This window comes from Parus major, chromosome 4 (genome assembly GCF_001522545.3).
Source record: "Parus major isolate Abel chromosome 4, Parus_major1.1, whole genome shotgun sequence".
Lineage (NCBI taxonomy): Eukaryota > Metazoa > Chordata > Aves > Passeriformes > Paridae > Parus > Parus major.
In genome coordinates this window covers 43,952,884-43,970,955 of record NC_031771.1, presented here as the reverse complement: position 1 = coordinate 43,970,955, position 18,072 = coordinate 43,952,884, and the positions used below count along the sequence as shown (strand labels likewise).

At 40.8% G+C, this 18,072-nt stretch overlaps 1 protein-coding gene across 1 annotated transcript in view; it reads right to left on the bottom strand.

The window, feature by feature from the left end:
* GABRA4 (gamma-aminobutyric acid type A receptor subunit alpha4) overlaps positions 1–5,065 on the bottom strand; it is a 46,986-nt gene extending 41,921 nt beyond the window's left edge. Inside the window, exons 1-2 of the mRNA XM_015625349.2 lie at positions 4,805–5,065; positions 4,584–4,702 (exon numbers count right to left, since the gene is read on the bottom strand). Of these exons, the coding sequence (XP_015480835.1) occupies positions 4,584–4,702; positions 4,805–4,887 (202 nt within the window). The 5' untranslated portion in view covers positions 4,888–5,065. The remainder of the gene's footprint in view (positions 1–4,583; positions 4,703–4,804) is intronic.
* Positions 5,066–18,072: the final 13,007 nt, after the last annotated feature.

Here is an 18,072-nt window from a genome sequence, read left to right as displayed (position 1 = left end):
CTGTCACCTACAGGTATCTAACACCATATCCTGTTAAGCTTTGAGTCATCAACTTTCACCAGCTGAGAAAGAATGGACAACTGCCGGAAAAAAAAAAAATGACCCACTTCACTTTTCAATGCTCACTTCAAGTCCATTTGCAATCTAAATAGTAAAAACAAATTATAATATCTATTATGCTGAGCAACGGAACCTTTAAGGTACGCTTGAGTTCCTAATAAGAGCAAATAATCATGTAGATATTTTTATTTTCTCTAAAAAGAGAAAATTGCCTTTGCTCTTCAAATGTATTCTGTGTTTATTTTCTGACTAAAGTCCTGCATAGACAGGAAATGAAACTCTTCAGAAATGCTGTTCATCAGCTGAACAACACACAGACTAGAGGGGCAGAGAATCCTTCTCCTACCCTTCCTAAGGGACACAATGGCCAATATATTTAATTCCACCAAGTACTCAGCTGCACTTCCACAGTTACAAGATCATGATAAAGACTACAAAAGGAGGAAGAAAAGAAAAAGGGAAATGAATGCACACAGTCCTATTCCTGCTATTCAGGAGTAAGCAGTGGATGCGACAATTTCCAAAGAAAAAGCCACAGAGCTAACACCAATAGTTGATAGTGAGACCCAAAACTTATGCCAGGTTCTACCTCACACAAATGAACAGAACTCAGGAAGGGAGAGGGCTCCAGCTTTCACCAGCTGATGGGCAACCACACGACAGTGCACCAGCAACAGGCTGTGGGCAAAGCCGCAGCTCGTGGTCAGTGGGTTTCACGGCCAACCTAAGAACCTTGGGCAGGAGCCAAGTCACACACAGCCTTCCTTCTTTGGTCTGGCCTTACAACTGGCCATTAAAAGAGACACCAGAGATCAGGTGTTCTCTGAAATGCACAATTCATTAAAATTAGCAGATACATGGTGTTGTCACCCCCATCAGCTTCAGTCTCCTTATTCCTTCTTACATCCCTAAGTCCAGGTTTAAGTGTGATTAGTTACTGTATCATGACAATTTTAAAGACACCATTACATTTCTTAAAGTTACCATCCAATACAGGTTTGAATGAGCTCGTGCAGGCCTTTGCTAATGTCAAGAGTCACTCTCAGGTAAAGTCTGAAACCATTAAAGGCTTTAAAATGGCAAATCAGACCTAGGCCTTTTAATTCAAGTGAATAATGCTCTTTTCAAAGACTTTAGACTTCTACTGTCAGTTTGAAACCAATCACCAGAAAAATAATAAGGTGATCTTCAGATAAAATACAACTTGTGTAACTTTCTATAGTTTTTCTTCATGTAATGCACAAAATTTTAAAAGCAGATGAAAACTGTAGACAGGGTTTAGCTAGAAATGCTTCTACTTCAAACTTTTATGGCTGAATCAAAATAGTACTCTGGTAGTACTCTTGAAATTTTCCAACAGACGATGACTTTAATTAATGACACTACAAGCAGCTTCTGTAAAAACACTGTTTTTATAGAGTAGTTTTGACCAGGAAATCTACTTGGATTATAAATTGCATGCCAAAATTCAGGATAATGGTATAACAGAGCATACAGTATAGAGAATGAACTAACTTCATTTCCATCACACTATTTTCAAACATCATACAGCATTACTTTACTCATTAGTCCCTAAATACCTTCCATCTACTCAAATTCAAAACTCTAATGCATTTAAAGTCTTCCTGACAGCACTTGCAGGGCTTTTTTCTTTCCTACATGAAACTGCCCATTCTGCTTTACTTCATTCAATTTCTAAGTGACATTTCTTTGCTTCTCTCTTTAGATTCTCCCCCTGCCCCAATTTAATGGGAACTTCCACTTAAATGGTCTTTAGTAACCTTTTTATTAAACCCTTCTGGTTTTGTTTTTCACACTACCAAACCTCATGGTGCCTAGTAAGGTGACAGCAACTTTTTAGATTTATTGAAGTCATTTAATAAAGTGAACTTCTAATGCAGTGTGTGAATCCAGTGACAAGGGGAAACTTCATTCTACTATTAACCCTCAACACATGCCATGCTCCTGTGTAAGTACCACCAAGAAAAGATTCCATGTACTCCAATGGAGTTCACAACTCTCCCAGGAAACCACATCCACATTCGTAAGCATGATGAGGCAATTTAAGTTCTCCTCCATAACTACCAAAAATTGAGCAAATTAATGATCGTATAGAGAATTTTGATCCAGTTGTAGGAAATTTCTTAAATCAAACATTTTCTACTTTGCTCTGCATGTGAATTATCTTCATGTATTTTTATTTGTGGTAACACTGGAACATGCCAGCAAAATTCAGAATTTGGCTACCTCCCCAAGTCTGATTTTAAACATAATTTGTGCCAGAATTAGAAATATTTTCATCAATTTGAAGTTTAAAATCAGCATCAGCTAGTCTTCTGTGAGGCCTTTTGTTCTTAAAATAAAACCTTTGTTTCATTTCAGGCCCTGTGAAAACTAGATGGTGAATCAGCTTCAAGAAGAAAGCAAAAATAAGTATTCTGCTGCTCATCAGAAAGTCCCATCTCCTCTGACATTTTGTTTGCAATGTTATAAACTAGCGAGTGACCCACTTTCAAGCTACAAATCCCATTTCTGATAAAGATTTATCAGAAAAAAAAACAAAATATAAGTAAAAGTTGACTTATATTCTCTATTTCAATAGTCTGTAGTTATTACTATGAGCAATGTCAAAAAGTGAGATTTGATCAATTACAGAAATTTCTTTGGTTGGTTTTGTTGCTTGATTTTTTTTTTAATCCAAAGTTATTTTTCTCAAATCAGGTGGAGATAATTTTCACTGTAAGGAGCTAGGGAGGCACACATCATTTTTAAAACAGATCATTTTCCCCCCATGTGTTACTTAAAAGTTCAAAACTCAAAGATGAGTGGTTAAATTCAAACCACAGAGATTGTAACAAGGAAGGAAGAAACAAAATAATGTCCATTTTGCAAAATATTGACCCATAGGTGTTTTCCCAGGCTGAAATCTGAGTTTTTTTTGTCCCTCTCTCATTTACTTCAATATTGCCAATGTGAAAGTTCAAGAAGATACAATGAACTTTTTCTCCTTGATTGCGTTTTGCTGAAAGTCTGCCACACTTAGAGGGGAAAAATACCTCCTCTTGCAAAATATCTTGCAAAGGACAACTGTATTAAAATAAAAATCACCATATATTACATATTTAGTAGTTGTTTAATTTTGGAAATCTGATAATGCTCATAAAGCATCTTTGCTAGATGACTAATTAGTTGGCATTCAACCTAAAATGATGCCAAACTTAGCACATCTCTTGTACGCGTGCAGAAGTGTCTGTAACCTCTCCACAAAGACTAAATTGCAAAAGACTATCAGTTCCCAATGACTCCTCCGGGTGTTAATAAATTTAGCTTCCTTCTCACTTAAATGTGTAAGCTAACTTAAGAAGGCTTCATTTATTCCACACACTCAAAATAATAAGAGTGGTCCAAGGGTGCCAGGTGTTGTCCTTTAACAATCATGATCATGCATGTGAGAGCATATTCCCCACTGCATATGGCATGTGGGGAATGTGGTGGCACACATGTCAGTGTGGATGGATCACATGTATGGAGAAGGTACTTTCAGAGGAGGAAGAAAGTATTTCGCAACATAAACCTACGCAAGGATCTCATTCAATCCTGTATTGGAAGCAGCCTATAAAAATCTCGTTACAGCTTTGAGCATCATTAGAAGGTCTGTAGCATTTATTTATAAATATTTTTTATATTATTTTTACTTTCAAATTTGCATTTTTAATATCTTCATTCCAGATTACAAAATAAACTTTTATTTTCGCCTGGATCTTAGTGATTTTTCGTTCCAAGCCCCCACACAAAAACATCTAAATCTTAAAGAACAGCAAGTTCAGCTACTTCTTCAGATCACAAAACTGCATCTTAACAGCCTGGAGAAAGGAAGAGGCCCAAAACCCCCACACGCGGAACACAGGTGAAGGGAAATTTGAAACTCCGCCACGTCCAATTCTATACAGCAATTAAGTCTACTACTTCCAAATCAAAGCCGGAATTTCAGCAACTGTGGTAAAGAACTGGCACCTGAGCTCTGATTTTCCCTAACTAGTGGAACAGAATCCATCAGACCTAAACTCCTAGGCTGGTAAAATTACACTTGTTTCTGTTAGGACCCGATAGCGGCATTTACGGGTCGAAACCTGCCAAGAACGAGAAGATTCTGGGTGTTAAACAGGTCCCTCCATCCCCACCAAGCCAACGCACACGGGCTTCAGGGCTTATTTTTCCTCCAGCGCAGGAGCAGCAGCAGCCCGAGCCCGGCGTGTGGGCAGAGCAGCGCAGCGGGGGCTGAGCCCGGGACCGCCCCAGCGGGGCCCCCACGGCCGGGACTCCGCAGCCCCCCCCCGGGCTTTCGGGCCGGGCGCTGCCCCGGCCGCCGGCCCTTCCCGGAGGGCTCGGACCCCGGAGCATGGAGTGGGGACACACCCCCACGTTTTCGGTCAGTAACGGGTCGGTCCGAGCGCTGAGCGCTGCATCCCCCGTCCCTGCCCGGCGACCCCCCGCCCGCCGCCGGCACCGCGCCGCCACCGTACCCCCAAATCCCGGTCGCAGCCGGTTGTCATAGCCATCCAGGAGGCTGTTCAGGATGCTGGTGAAATTCTCCGGCCACAATTTCTCCTCTTTTTTGATCTGTCCTGGGGGCCCGGTGAGACTGCGAGGCAAAGAGGGAGCGGATGAGCGGAGCCGCCGGGAGCCCCCGCGGGGAGCAGCGGCACCGGACCGGGCCCCCCGGCACCGCCGCCGGGCTACTCACCAGGTCGCCAGGCACAGGCAGTGCAGGAGGGCGATGGAGAGACCCGAGGACATGGCGATGGCTGGCTCCTTGGCAGAAACCATCTTTGCATGCCATACTTCACGCCTGGGCACGTTAAACGCCTTGTCCGGGGCGGGGAGGGGGACGCGGGGCCCGGCGGGGGGGCGGCGGCCCCCGGCGGTCCCACATGCGCGGCGCCCCGGTTGCCAAGCGCCCGGCACGGGCGGAGGAGCGGCGAGCGAGTTTCCCCGCACCGTTAACTCTCTCGGGGCAACAGGCGCCGGTCCCGCCGCTCCCCCCGCTCCCGCCCCCGCCCCGCCCCGCCCGCGGCCCCGCGCTCCGCCCCGCGCTCCCCTCCCGGCCCGGCCGGCGGCCGCCGCTGCCACCGGCGCCCGTGCGGTGGTGGGCTGACAGCGCGGGAACGGAGCCCGGGGGCGTCGCGGGGGTGACCGCGGTGGCGGAGTCTTCGCTCGTCCCGATCGCCTCTGCTCCCCGCGAGGGGAACAAAACCGAGAGCGGGGGCGGGCGGGGGCGACTAATTCCCCAGCGAGGAGGGTTTGGGAGCAGGAGGGTCTCTCCGCTCCAGTAGGAGAGGAGCTGGCAGGAGAGAGGTTGGAAGAGGAGGTGAAGGAAAGCTTTGACTTCAAGGTTAAAACAGAGCGCTCCCAAAACAGATGGAAGCGAGTGGGTTATCCCAGGTTTCTTAACGCAAAAAAAAAAAAAAAAAAAAAAAAAAAAGCCAGAATAAGGGAATCGTTTCACATTATATCTGGTGGGTTTTTTATTTTTTCTTTTCTTATCATTCCTATAATTAGGAAACATGATTTGGTGACCCAAAAAAATTCCATTATGCAAGGTCCAAGGGATTCTGAAGAATTACAGTAAAATCCACTCAGAAGTGTTGTTAGTCTGTCACAGGCTATTGGGATGGTTGGGTGGAGGTGGAGGACTGGGGGAAAGGAAGAGAACAGGGTGGGGGGTGGTATTCCACACGCAGTAAGTATTGTCAATAAGCAACTTGTTCTTCTGATCAAGTGTGCTGCAGAGACAATTGTTGAGGTTTGAAAATCAGTGTGCATGTCAATTTTAATGAGGGTTGTGAAATTCATTGTGCACATAGGGCAGGTATTGTAATTGACTCAAACACTACAGTACTGTCAATGCTTACAGTAAAAAGTCTTTATTCATTACTCACTACAGTATTTTTTAGCACTGAAATGCCTGATTATCTTCAAAACTACTGTACACTTGAAATCTTCCTGATTGTACTTCAGAGCTTGTTCCAGCTAGGGTGTCCTTTGCTGATTCGTTTGAAAAACAATTAAAGCTGTGCTTGAAATCCATTTAGCCTGCTGATGCTGTTTATCATTCAAAAAACTCTGTCTAGGCAGTCAGTTCTGCTTCCAATTTTAAAAGCCCTATTTAGGCCTCTGCAGATTACTAGTCTGCTTCCTGAGATTTTGACAAGGATCCTCATCTCCTGACTGCTTTACAGGATCCTGATCTGACTGCCTTAGTGGAATGACAAATGTGCTGCCAAAGCGTCACCAACTGGGGCAGCCTGCCTATGGACAGCACACAGGCTCTGTGCAGTATTTACAAACCTGGACAACACAGACGGTAGGATGCTGTGCCAAGGTCACTTCAGCTCTTGTGATGAGGCTCTGGGAGTAGGCTGTTTAACTCCACAGACAGGTGAAAAACAGCACAACAGCCAGAGTCCACTGCTCTGTCTTCATTAGCAATCTGATCAGGAACAACAGAAGGATGGATGCACAGCTCTTCAGAAGTCTAATTTCACAGAGTCAGATAAATTTCTCTGGGTTAATCAGTCACTTGGGATCTTCTGCAAAGTGTTGTGATTGTTTCTCTGGATCAATCTTCTGCTCTAGCATGGACTATGCCAAGGGTATACTGGCCACCAGGAAAGACAGCATATAGTTTTTCTCCCTTGAAATAAAAAGTAAACCCTTACTGCAGAATATTAAAAATATTTCCTAGTTCCATTATCTTATATAGGGATATCTCAGTAAAATTTTGCTGGCAGAAGTGAAACTCAAAAAATTAAAGTGAGGGCAGTAGAGTGTAATTGAGAACTGGGCAGAATCCTGCTGGGTAGTCACAAACTTGGAGCAAAACATGGTTCTATGGCGCTGTCACTTATTGCAGCTGCTGAGGAAGAAAACAAACACCCAGGGAGAGCTGGGGATGCCCTTAGGTTTAGATTGTTTTCATACCTTCTGGAAATGTATAGATACCTGTGTGAACTGAAATAGAAAAGTTGAGTGGCATTCACCAGTAATGATCTCACCACATGGATGTCGTGAGACATGCTATCACACAACCCCCTCTCAAATCCATGCCTGGAGTCAGTAGTTCTGCTACAGCTAGAAATCAAAGAAACTCCCCCTTTCATCACATCTAGGAACTGAGCTGATCTTTGAATGATTTCCAAGTTTTTCAGAACAAAGAACATTATTAATACCTTTTGTCTCTTCAGAACAGGTACTTCAGTGAAGTAACATTCAGTAAAGGTACCATCAGGTGACAAGATTTGTGGACATGCCATGCAAGGGCAAGAAATACTCATGGCTTCTAAAAAGATGCCCATGTTGTTTTTTCTAAGAAAATGTAGACATAGTGCCCTCCTGTCACACCAAGCCTGCCTTGGGTTGTATTGATGCAGTACCTGACTGATGCATTTGTGCATTTACTCCCTGCAAGTGCTAAAACTAAATGAAAATTCACTTTCTCTAAATCTAAAAAATTAATTCTAGCACATCTCAAATTTATGAGTGGATAATATCTCCCTTAAATCCAGCAATGGTTATCAATAAATCCATAAGCTTAATACCAAATCCAGACTGTTGTCCTTGATATCTGAAAACCTGTATCATTTGTAGATTGATGAAGCCTTTACAAAACTAGACTTAAAGGAAACATAAAGCAGTTCAAAATAACAGTAAACAGTCCTGTAAGCCACATCTAGCAGCTCTGAGTATTTGTTTATTGCTTCTGATATATGCCCTGCTTAATTTCAATGTTTTCTGAATTACAACTTAAGAGCTATTCTAGAGTTTTTTTGGTAATGTATTTGTAGCATAGACACACAAAAACTTGAGAGGTGCTTCTTCGTCACCAGCAGATGTATGCTTTTTAGAAAAGTACAGCTTTAAATGGTCTTTGATCTCTTCACAGAATATCTGGTTTATATCATCTCTCTAAAATAACTTGATGACTCCAAGAAGGATTTCGTGGTCACAGGCTGGATTGATGGTCCTCAAAAGTGTTTGCAGAATTCAGTATTTTCCCAGCTTCTCTATCTTTTACCACCAATTCTTCCAAGATTTCTCTGAAGAAATCTCACCCATCGGGGACTATTGTAAGAAGGGGACTATTTTTGCCAGGCTCCATATGCTCAGAAAGCACTTGAATTTTTTAAATAGATTTTTTTTTCTTTTTTTTTCTTTTTTTTTTTTACTGTCCCTATACTGATGTATCCTACTAGTGGTTTTTGATGAAACAGACATTCTGGCCAAACCTCAAAAACAGGTTTTTCCAAAGCTATGGATCTTAAGTATTGCTTAATCATTTTTTTATTTGTCACAACACAGAGAAGCAGATTTTCTCATCACTCTTCCCATTTCTACTTTACCATCAGATTAAGTGGAAAGAAAAGGGAAGTCAGTTATTTTCTTGTGTCAGTCATTATGTAACCTTTACAGGTTTGTATTTTTGTTTTGGTGCTTTTTTCCCTTTTGTAAAGAATAGGCTCTGCCAACACTACAGGTTATATAGATAAATTAGAGGCTTCATCCTTTCCCCCAGCAGTTTTAATTATTCAGCTGATTTTTACCTGATCTAGTTTTGGCATCAAATCCATGAAGACAGACAAGCTAATATTGAAAAGGCTGTGAAAATCTTTAATGACCAGCTATATGTTGCATAGTTAAAAACCTCTCTTAGAAAAGAGAAGATGAAACTGGGATCACTGCCAAGCATCTCAATGTTTCTTTATCTAAACAGCTAAGTCATTGATTTCTTGGATTTTTTAGTTTCTATCCATATCAGTAGAGCTTCTTACAGTCTTGAACAAATAACTTGTCTTCACATACACCCTCTTTAAAAACTCAGGGGTTGAGTATCCATTCTTTGGAAAATGCATACCCCACCCATCCCGTTTTTTGGCAGATGGCCAAGAAAAGATACCTTTACTGCACTATATGTCTTTCGTTCCCTTCTTCAACATCCACTATGATTAAAGAGATCATGGAAACCTACATGTCTTGGGTTTATCAAAACTTAGATCTGGAGTTCAGGGAAAGTCTGTACTACCTGTTCAGGGGAGAGTTTTCTATCAGTGTGGATACCAGGACACTGTGGACCTTGACTGCACCTCTAGCGATGCACTTATGTTTAAGGAATGTAGATTTTTGGGTCTGTTCATTGAAACTTAAGTTCTGCTCTGGGAAGAGTAAGATAGATGCATAAGCTCTTTCTGGCTCTTTTTCCAGTTCCAGCTTTCCCTGTACTTCCCTTTCCTGATGTAATTTTAGAAGTTTTCTTTCCAGGTTCCTATTTCAGTATCTGATCACAAAGCTTTTACCTAGGCACTTACCTCTCTGAAGAATTTACAGTCTAGATAAACAAGACTAACTAAGGACTGGATACAAGAAAGTACCGTTATTTCTGTTTTGCTGGGAATAGAGATACAAACAGCTTAAGTGGCAAAGCAACACAATGGATGAAATGTAACTGCTTCTGGTCTGCCGCGTCCCAGGTCAGTTTTCTAGTCACCTCCTCATCTGTCTTTTCAGAGCACAGCATAAGCTCTCTGTAAAACTGAACCTTCAGCTGGCCCAGCTTTGCTTCACTTCCATGGCCAGAACTCCTACGAAACTGCAGGAGCTGATGCTGACATGCATTTAGCTGTGTATTTTTTCCCCTGACATATGGTATTTACAAGACTTCTCTACAGTACCATGGTTATTTTAACACATATGTCTTTGATTGCTTGGAATAAGACTAGAAAATCCTTTGAGTACCAAATATATATATATTTATATATATACACACACACACACACATATACATATATATATGCATATATTGCTATTACTGATTGCAACAAGACTTGTATGGAATATAGTGATTGACACATGGATGTTTAAGGAGGTAAACTGTGAGCTTCATATTTAAGGGGACCTCTACACACTGTAATGGAAATGTGTTAGTGGAAACATTCACTGCAGGAACTGCAGTATGGGGCAAAAAGTGTTGTCACCAAAAAAGCACAAGAGGATTCATGTGCCTTCATCTTTCTCATCTGACCCCAATACTTTCCCAGCACACACACTCATATAATTTGGCACGTCACTGACTGATGTCACATCTGCAGCCAGGGCCATCAGGACAAATTGCAGTCAGGTCCTCAGTGGCAAAGTGGGGAATCAAGGAGATCTCCTGGTGTCTATCTCTAAAATGGGCATCCCCAGGAAAATAAAATAAGAAAATCTTCTTCATGCAAGAGGAAATGCAGATTTTCCTAAAAGCAATACAAATCTTTCTCTCTTTCATTGAGGTGAAGGACGTGGCAGCCAAGGTAGTGGGGAGGAATCTGGGAAGCCACTGCCCAGTATCCTGCCTTTCCCTGTCGGGGCTCCCACATTTAATGCAAAATGTGTCCAAATTTTTGGTTGCCACGAGCAACAGTTGCAAACTTTCTGCAGCATTCAGAAGTGACCGGCAGGGCAGAGAGGGGCAGGGGGCTGAGGCAGGGGAAGTTTGTGGGGGCTGCCATAGCTCAGAAGGAGAGGGGAGGAAGGCTGGATGCTCCCACTTGCAGTCTCCTTCAGATTCCTGTTTTCAGGCAGAGCCTGCTGCTCTGCCTACTGGTTTTAAGACAGCTGCATCCTGCTGCTGGCAACTGCTCCCAGAAGGAACAAGAGAAGATGCACCAACAAACTGCCTTCCTGGAAGATTTCATTGTTCCCATTCATTCCATGTTTACTAATCCCAGAAGTTTATGAGTCATGGGCAGATACCTGGGGAATGACTTAAATGTTCCATGGAAGCCACAGGTCTGGCCCTTGACTCATAGTGAAGCCATTGGCAACAGCACAAGTGATTTTCTTCCTGGCTTCCACCAAAGGAGGAAGAGCCTCATTTTTCTTTAAAAGGAGGAAAGAGTTGCAAAATCTCTGGATTGTATAATGCCAGGAAAAAACTGACATTTCACCTAGATGGCTTACAACTGTTGCATAAAGAACCCAAAATCCTGCAGGCAGGCAAGTCAAACCGAGATGTCTGAATCTTATGAGCCTTGTGGGGCTGACTTCTGGTTCTCAAAAGTCTGGGGATAGCTAGTACTTAAGAGTACTTAAGAGGCTCTGTTTATGCTGCTCTTCCCTCATGTTTCCATGCTGGGGGGTTGGTGAGCTGTGCTCAACACCACCTCTTCACTGACAATGATGTTCAGCTAAGAACTCTGCCTTGGTTTGGTTCATTTCTCAACACTACTCCCTTTGCTGACATCAAGCACACACAGTAACAGACTTTTCTTTCTACCTTGAAAGAGGTACATCCTTCATAACATTTGGAGAAATATAATGGCAGCAGAAGAAGTAAGGAATACAATCACTTAAAGGTGTTCTGCATCTACCTTCTTACAAGAGATAGCTCGTACAGTGATGCACTTAATATAGTCAAAACCTTCCTTACAGTGAAAACATTTTTGTACTAAATAATAATATCAGCATTTGTGCATGAGGTAGAAAATATTCCCTTTCACATATTTTAGTATAAAAGCAAACAGAATGATTGGGGAGTTTATGCAAATAGAGCTGCCAAGCAGACTGGCCCAGAGGTAAACAGCTTTAGACCTGAAAGCTCTGCTTGTAAAAGCAAAATTTGCCATTGTGGCAATACACTAAATCTACAAAAGACACACAACTAGTCTGCTCTTCATTACCATCTGGTGGTTGTTGCATGGAGTGGCATTACTCACATCTCAAAGTTACTGAGGAAAAATTTCATATCCTCAGAAAGGAAAGAGCACTGTAGCAGCAGTGAGCAGCACAAGGGGGTGGTTTTGTCTTATAGGCATCAATACAAAGGCATCAGGCAAAGAAAACACTCTAAACATGAGCAGGTAGAAGAGAGAAAAAATTAAGAAGTACTTCTCTCAAGTATTTTGAGGTATACCTGATACCTGAGTATCATGTGCAAAGAGCTGAGAACTGTTTGGGAAGTGTGCTGTTCCCTCCCATTGACAGCAATGGCAGCTGAGACCATTTGACAAGACATTTGTTAGCCACTTTCCATAGCTAGCTCCCAGACCTTCACTACTCACCCAGAGAGGTATTTTACAGTGGTAGCCTAGCAGGGGGCTCATGTCTTCAGTGGTAAGCAAGAGGGAGCTAATCCTCTAATTCTACAGCTACATTGGGAGCTAGCTCACCTCTTGCACAGTGAATAGGCTCCAGATCTATCCACTGTATAGTCTCTACCTCTTCCCATTCCCACACAATGATTCTCACACAAAGGGAAATTGCAGTGTAATTCAGCTTGGAAGTGACTTTTAGAAGTCATTGGTCCAAACTTCTCAAAGCACAACCAGCCTCAAAGTTAGACAAGATAACGTCCAGGGCCTCTGAGGAGTTCCTCACCCTTTTCAAACTTCCTGGAGTATTTCTTATCCTTGGCAGTTCGCTCTTACACAGAGTGAAAGAAGTACAGTAATTGATGAAGTACAATACCCTTTTGCTTTTACCTAAGTGTATGAATCAATAGGTAATTGATGGGCAGTGACAAGTCCACTCTAGTTTGCAACAGTACCAATATAAACTCCTGGACACAGTCACAGAGTGTGCTGGTTTGTGTACACCATAGGGTTGATCCAGTGCAGCTGCAGCATTTCATGTCTTATGTACTAGATTGAATTTTTCAAGAACAGCATGAAAAAAAAATCATTGTTTAAATTATAAAATGCACAGAGCATCATGCACTTAAAAACAGAAATGGTTTTATATCTCAGTTGCTTTTTACCTTTAAAGATGCATCCTTCAGATTCTTTCTCAGCTCTGCCATTGATTTCTGTGACCTTGGATAAGGCATTTAGGCCAAATATTCCAACAAATGTAGCTCATTCTACTTGCATAAATTATACATAAGACTCACAGACCTTGTGGAGGTGAATACCCAAATCTGCATTTAAAATTTTGATCTCCACACCTCCATGTCTGAATTTCCCATTCTTCAAATTTTAGAAAAGACTCCTATATATTGCAGGGATATTTGAAGGTCATTAATCAGTTCAAATGCACACAGTGAATTAAAAACATAAAGTATAGAAATGCTAAGTATTATTACCAAATAGGTCAGCATTTAACCAATACATGTGTTCTTAGTAGTTTAGACATTTTTTTTGTCAACTTTGTGTCTCATTTCAGATGTTTAATACATAATCAGCTTTCTAAATATTTCTCTGCTGGACACAGATATGAAAGTACATGAGATTAACACTATCTGAGAAATACCCTGTCTTAGTCAGCAGGCTCCACCATCACCTCCCTCACCTCTTAGCCCACTCAGACATGAGAAATGAAGATTTCCACTGCTGAAGGTGAAAATGAGTGGGCGGAAAATCCAAGGGACAAAAAAGTAAGCTGAATATTTAACAGAGACAAATACACAATTCCAGGAGACTTCACAAGATGAATGGTTTTAAGAAAATGGATAAGGTGCCTTTGCTGTGTTATTAACCCAAAGCAATACGTGATTGTTTCAATATCCAAAATGGAGAAATAAAAATCTACCCTGACTTATGTATGAATTAGATACTAAGGTCATTTAGGTCCTGCTCCAAAACTCACTGAAGTCAACAAAAACCCTGCCACTCATGTGGGTGATTCTGGATCAGAACAAGACAGCATTTTTCATTCTGAGTTCCTAATTTACTATGGCATTGGGTTTTTCTCTATATTTAAAATACTTTGTTTTCTTATAGCCTCATTATTGTGGTTTAATAGTCTTACAAAATTTTGCTAATTCTTCAGTTCCCTGACTACAGCCAGGCAACATTTTGCTTTCTCAAAGGGGTGTGAAAAGAAATTTGACTTGTTTGCCACTCACGTGGATTAGTGCCTCTCACTGAAACACATTTTGCAGATTTCCTGGAATTAAAACTTTGATAATGTCCAGAGATTAAATAAAAATTAAGCCTAAATATACCAGGCAAAGGGAAAGAAACACTCTCAAATCAAAGAATAAGTCACTTAAGGAGACACTTATCAAGACAAAGGAAGACACAAGAGAGGCTGAGAATATGAGAAGTCAACTCATGAAGGATTTCAAAACCATCCCTTACAGTAGGAAAAGATGAGAGAGAAAGTTTTCCAAATTATTAATATATTGATATATATTAATTATTATATAATTAATATATCATAATTATATAATTATATAGAATAATATATTATATTATTACATCATTATTTTATTATTAATTATTATATAATAAATAATTATTAATATATTGATGTTCTTTTGGTGTCTTCTGTACACAAAACTAAATCTTGTTTCAACCTCTATTCACTTCTGTTCCAAAATGGTACTAAAAACTGTCTGAAGCTAATATTGACATCACACAAATGCTTGATGCTGCTCAAGAGAAGCTCAAGGGAACAAGGGGATGCTTCTGCATCCCTTATCTCACTTTTTACTGCTTCCTGAGCTTTAACATACTGCTGATTACTCTAAAAGAGAAGTCACGATGGTTTCACCCTCTGAGCTGGGTTTGAAGGCAGCCATAAAAAGTTCAGTCTTTTCCAAAATGTATGAACAGTGAATAAAGCAATACCCCATTCTGTTGAAACATCCCTTTTGAACACCTTTTCTCAGAGCAGTTATCCATGGGAGCATCCTTTGCCCCTGTGCCTGCCACTGCAGTGGGAAGAGATAGCAACAGGGGCTAAAATAACTAGTTGCATCCCAGTTCTGTGATCTGGCTGAGGAACATCTTTACCAGTTCTTTGTCTTTGTGTTCAATTTCTTTCCTTCTTCAAATTCTTAACTTTGCACTTATTTTAGCCTTTATTTTAAGGTTCTTTTCCAACTAGCTAAAAGCATCAGAAATGACAGGGCGCAATCCATTTCTCAGTATATGGACCTCTTCCAGTGAGTGCTGCCAGCCCACACAACATATATAAATCATGGATTTTAGACCTGCACCCCTACATCACTTAAAGAGATAAGTAAAATTACTTGTCTTACACTTCCTAGATGACAAAGTGACTCCCAGCAGAAGACATTCACATGTGCTCTTTATTTCAGCAAGCCATCTATCTCACTCCAAATGTGCTCCTGAGACAAGAAAGGAGCGTGCAAGCAGCTGGTGTGTAGGACTATTGCATTTGTTAAAAACATGCCCACTTTGTTTTCTCCTAGCGTAGGTATGACTGTGCATGGTAATACCTAATGCTGTCATTTTCACGGCTGTAAATTGACAACAGAATTCCAGGGGAATTTGCCATCATCAAAAAAACCAGCTTGCAAGTTTTCAGTCTGGCAGGTTTTATTGTTATATTTTGCTCTTTCCATAAAACTCACTCTTAAATGTGAGAGGTGACATATTTGTAAACACATTCTCGAAATACAATTTGATTTTTTCTTATTATCACCTCCATCTTTGGAAGTAGCAGACAACCTTGATAATGAGTGGAAATATAAAATGCCTACCTTTCATGAGGCAGGTGCAACAGCAAGATAAAGAATAGTTTCTATTTGTGATGCCCATGCTTGGCTCTGTTCTAGCTTTTCCTTTTTAGGGTTTTACCATATATAGGCACAACCTCTTAAAAAACAAGTACTATAAAATCTCAACCAAAATGTCTGTGTCCTTTCTTACTGAACTTGGCTGTTTGAGGAGTATGTGATTTGGGGTCTGGGTCTTCAGTGCACGAAGACTACTTTTGGGTAGATTTAATTTTAAAACTGGAAATGGTGGCCAATAGAAAAAGGCTGTGTTCAGCACAGTTTTCATCACAAATCAGATTTAAGTCAAAAGCCCAAAACTTCTAATGTAAAACTAGTTTTGAGGAACAACTAGCCAGCAATATAACACACCACATAAGCAGAAGCTACTGGAGATTAAAAAGAAACTGGAGCTACCATTTCTATGGAAGAAATGGTATAGGCTTCTAAACCAGAAGAAGAGGCAGAAAACAATGTCACCACCCTTAAAATCCACAAGATCACAAAATACTTGAAATTGGAAGGGGAAGTTGAGTAGCCTGCCTCCTGCTCAACTGCCCAGCCAAGCTCAGCTTCTTTGAAATGCATTAACCTCAAAGATAGACCATCTTGCTCAGGAGTATCTTTTCATTCAAAATTTCTTGAGAGAATATAATGCAAAAATACATATTTTCTCAAAGAAAAATTCATTTTGATCCAGTTTTTACTTAGTTCTTCCTGAGAAAGGAACTCTCTGAGTTTTGGAAGATATCTCTAGAGAAATTGTGACTAAATTCAGCCATTCTATCTCTTTATTGCTCGAAGAAAACAAGCCAGGCTCTTATTTACATGACTCACATTCACAAGTGTTTGTAGTGAGCGCATAACATCACTGAAATGGGACAAAGAGACACATTGCATTCTAGTGGCTCTGTGTGGTAAAATGTTTGTATGAGAACACTACTCATAAAACCTGATAATTTAAATAGGAATTTGCAGTGAGCTGCTTCAGAAAACAATGAAAAGGCAAAGCTGGGTAAAATTAATCCATTTATCAGAAAAATAATTTCTGAGCCATTCCACTAACACTGTTTAGTTTCTTATACTAAAAAAGTCTTGTACAGATCAAGATAGCAGCAGGCCTAAAAAGCATAGAAGCAAAGTTCTCAATCCTACAAATGTATAAGCAACTTGTCACAGTATGCATCAACCTCCTAAAATCAAGGGAGCTGCAATAAGTATAAATATGTTCAGTTTCTCCAGGATAAAACATCAGGTGTTAACTCTTCCTGTACTGCTCCAGACATACTGCTCCTACTGACAAAACTCAGTTTTTAGGAGCTGTATAAAAGGAAACATCTGAAGTACTTTTGAAGAGAAATCAAACTATATCATACTTCATATGTCTGTTCTCTCAATACCTCCTTAAAACCAGCTTCTGCAGTGCTGCCACCAACTGCCTTCCTTTTTCCAACAGCACTTAAAGATGTTAAAGATGTAGTTAGTATGTGCATTAAAACTGTACAAATGCATACAGACTAACTGCTGCCTTCACCTTCTTCATGTCTGTCAGAACACTTATGGCTTCTCCTTCTTACAAACCCTGAATGGTTTGTTCTTTAAGCTAAGATTGTCTTTTTTGTTAATCTCTATAGCAGCTGGCACAAAGATCTTAATCTTTAGCTCCTACTACTTCTCTTGAGCCAGAATCAGAGGCAGAAGGAGCTTCTGAATATTTCACATGTGGGATGAAGGACTTTGAAGCAAGGTTGCTTCCCATAGATGGTGAGGAGGAAGGGCAAAAAAATGGTACTGCTGTAGGGTTTTCTGTCATTAGGGATGTAGTGCTGGGCATGCACATCTTCAGAGGAAGCAAATTCTGTAATGTTAAGAATGGGTGTTGAATGGCAGTCTAGACAAAAAGCTGGGAAATCTAAAAGGGGGTTTCAAATGAGTAGTACAAATGTTTTATCTGACGTGATTAAAGACTCACTAAATTATCCTGGCTATAGATACTACAGGACAAAATCCTGTATACAAAATCCTGTATAGCTCATATATTCTCTTCTCCTTTTGACTATTAAAGGTGAGTAACTATGATTCATGGTTTTGATATTTACTATTTACTTAAAAGAACTGTCCTAAACATTTTACAGTATTTTAGGACAAAGTAGAACATGCACTAGAAAGATCTCAATTGATCTTTACAGGGTAGAAAAAGAGGGATGAACGTTGAGCACAAAAAGGATATGTACCTTTTTCTGTTCTGAAATAAGAGGAATGGCTTACTGAGAGACCCAAAGGAAAGGGAAATAGGTGAGAGGGTGGTCTCCTCAGTGTCTAGCAGTATCACACTGTCTACAGATCCCAGGATAAAGCACAACTTCAGCATGTCAGTCCTCAGCTCTTCTCAATCGATCGTGTGCACAGTTTTGCTGCTGCACTGAAATCCCCAAGGCACACTAAAAGTACTTCCAGCTTGCAGCTTTCTGTCATTTGAGAAGATGGCTCATAAGCTCTATTTGACTCAAAGGATT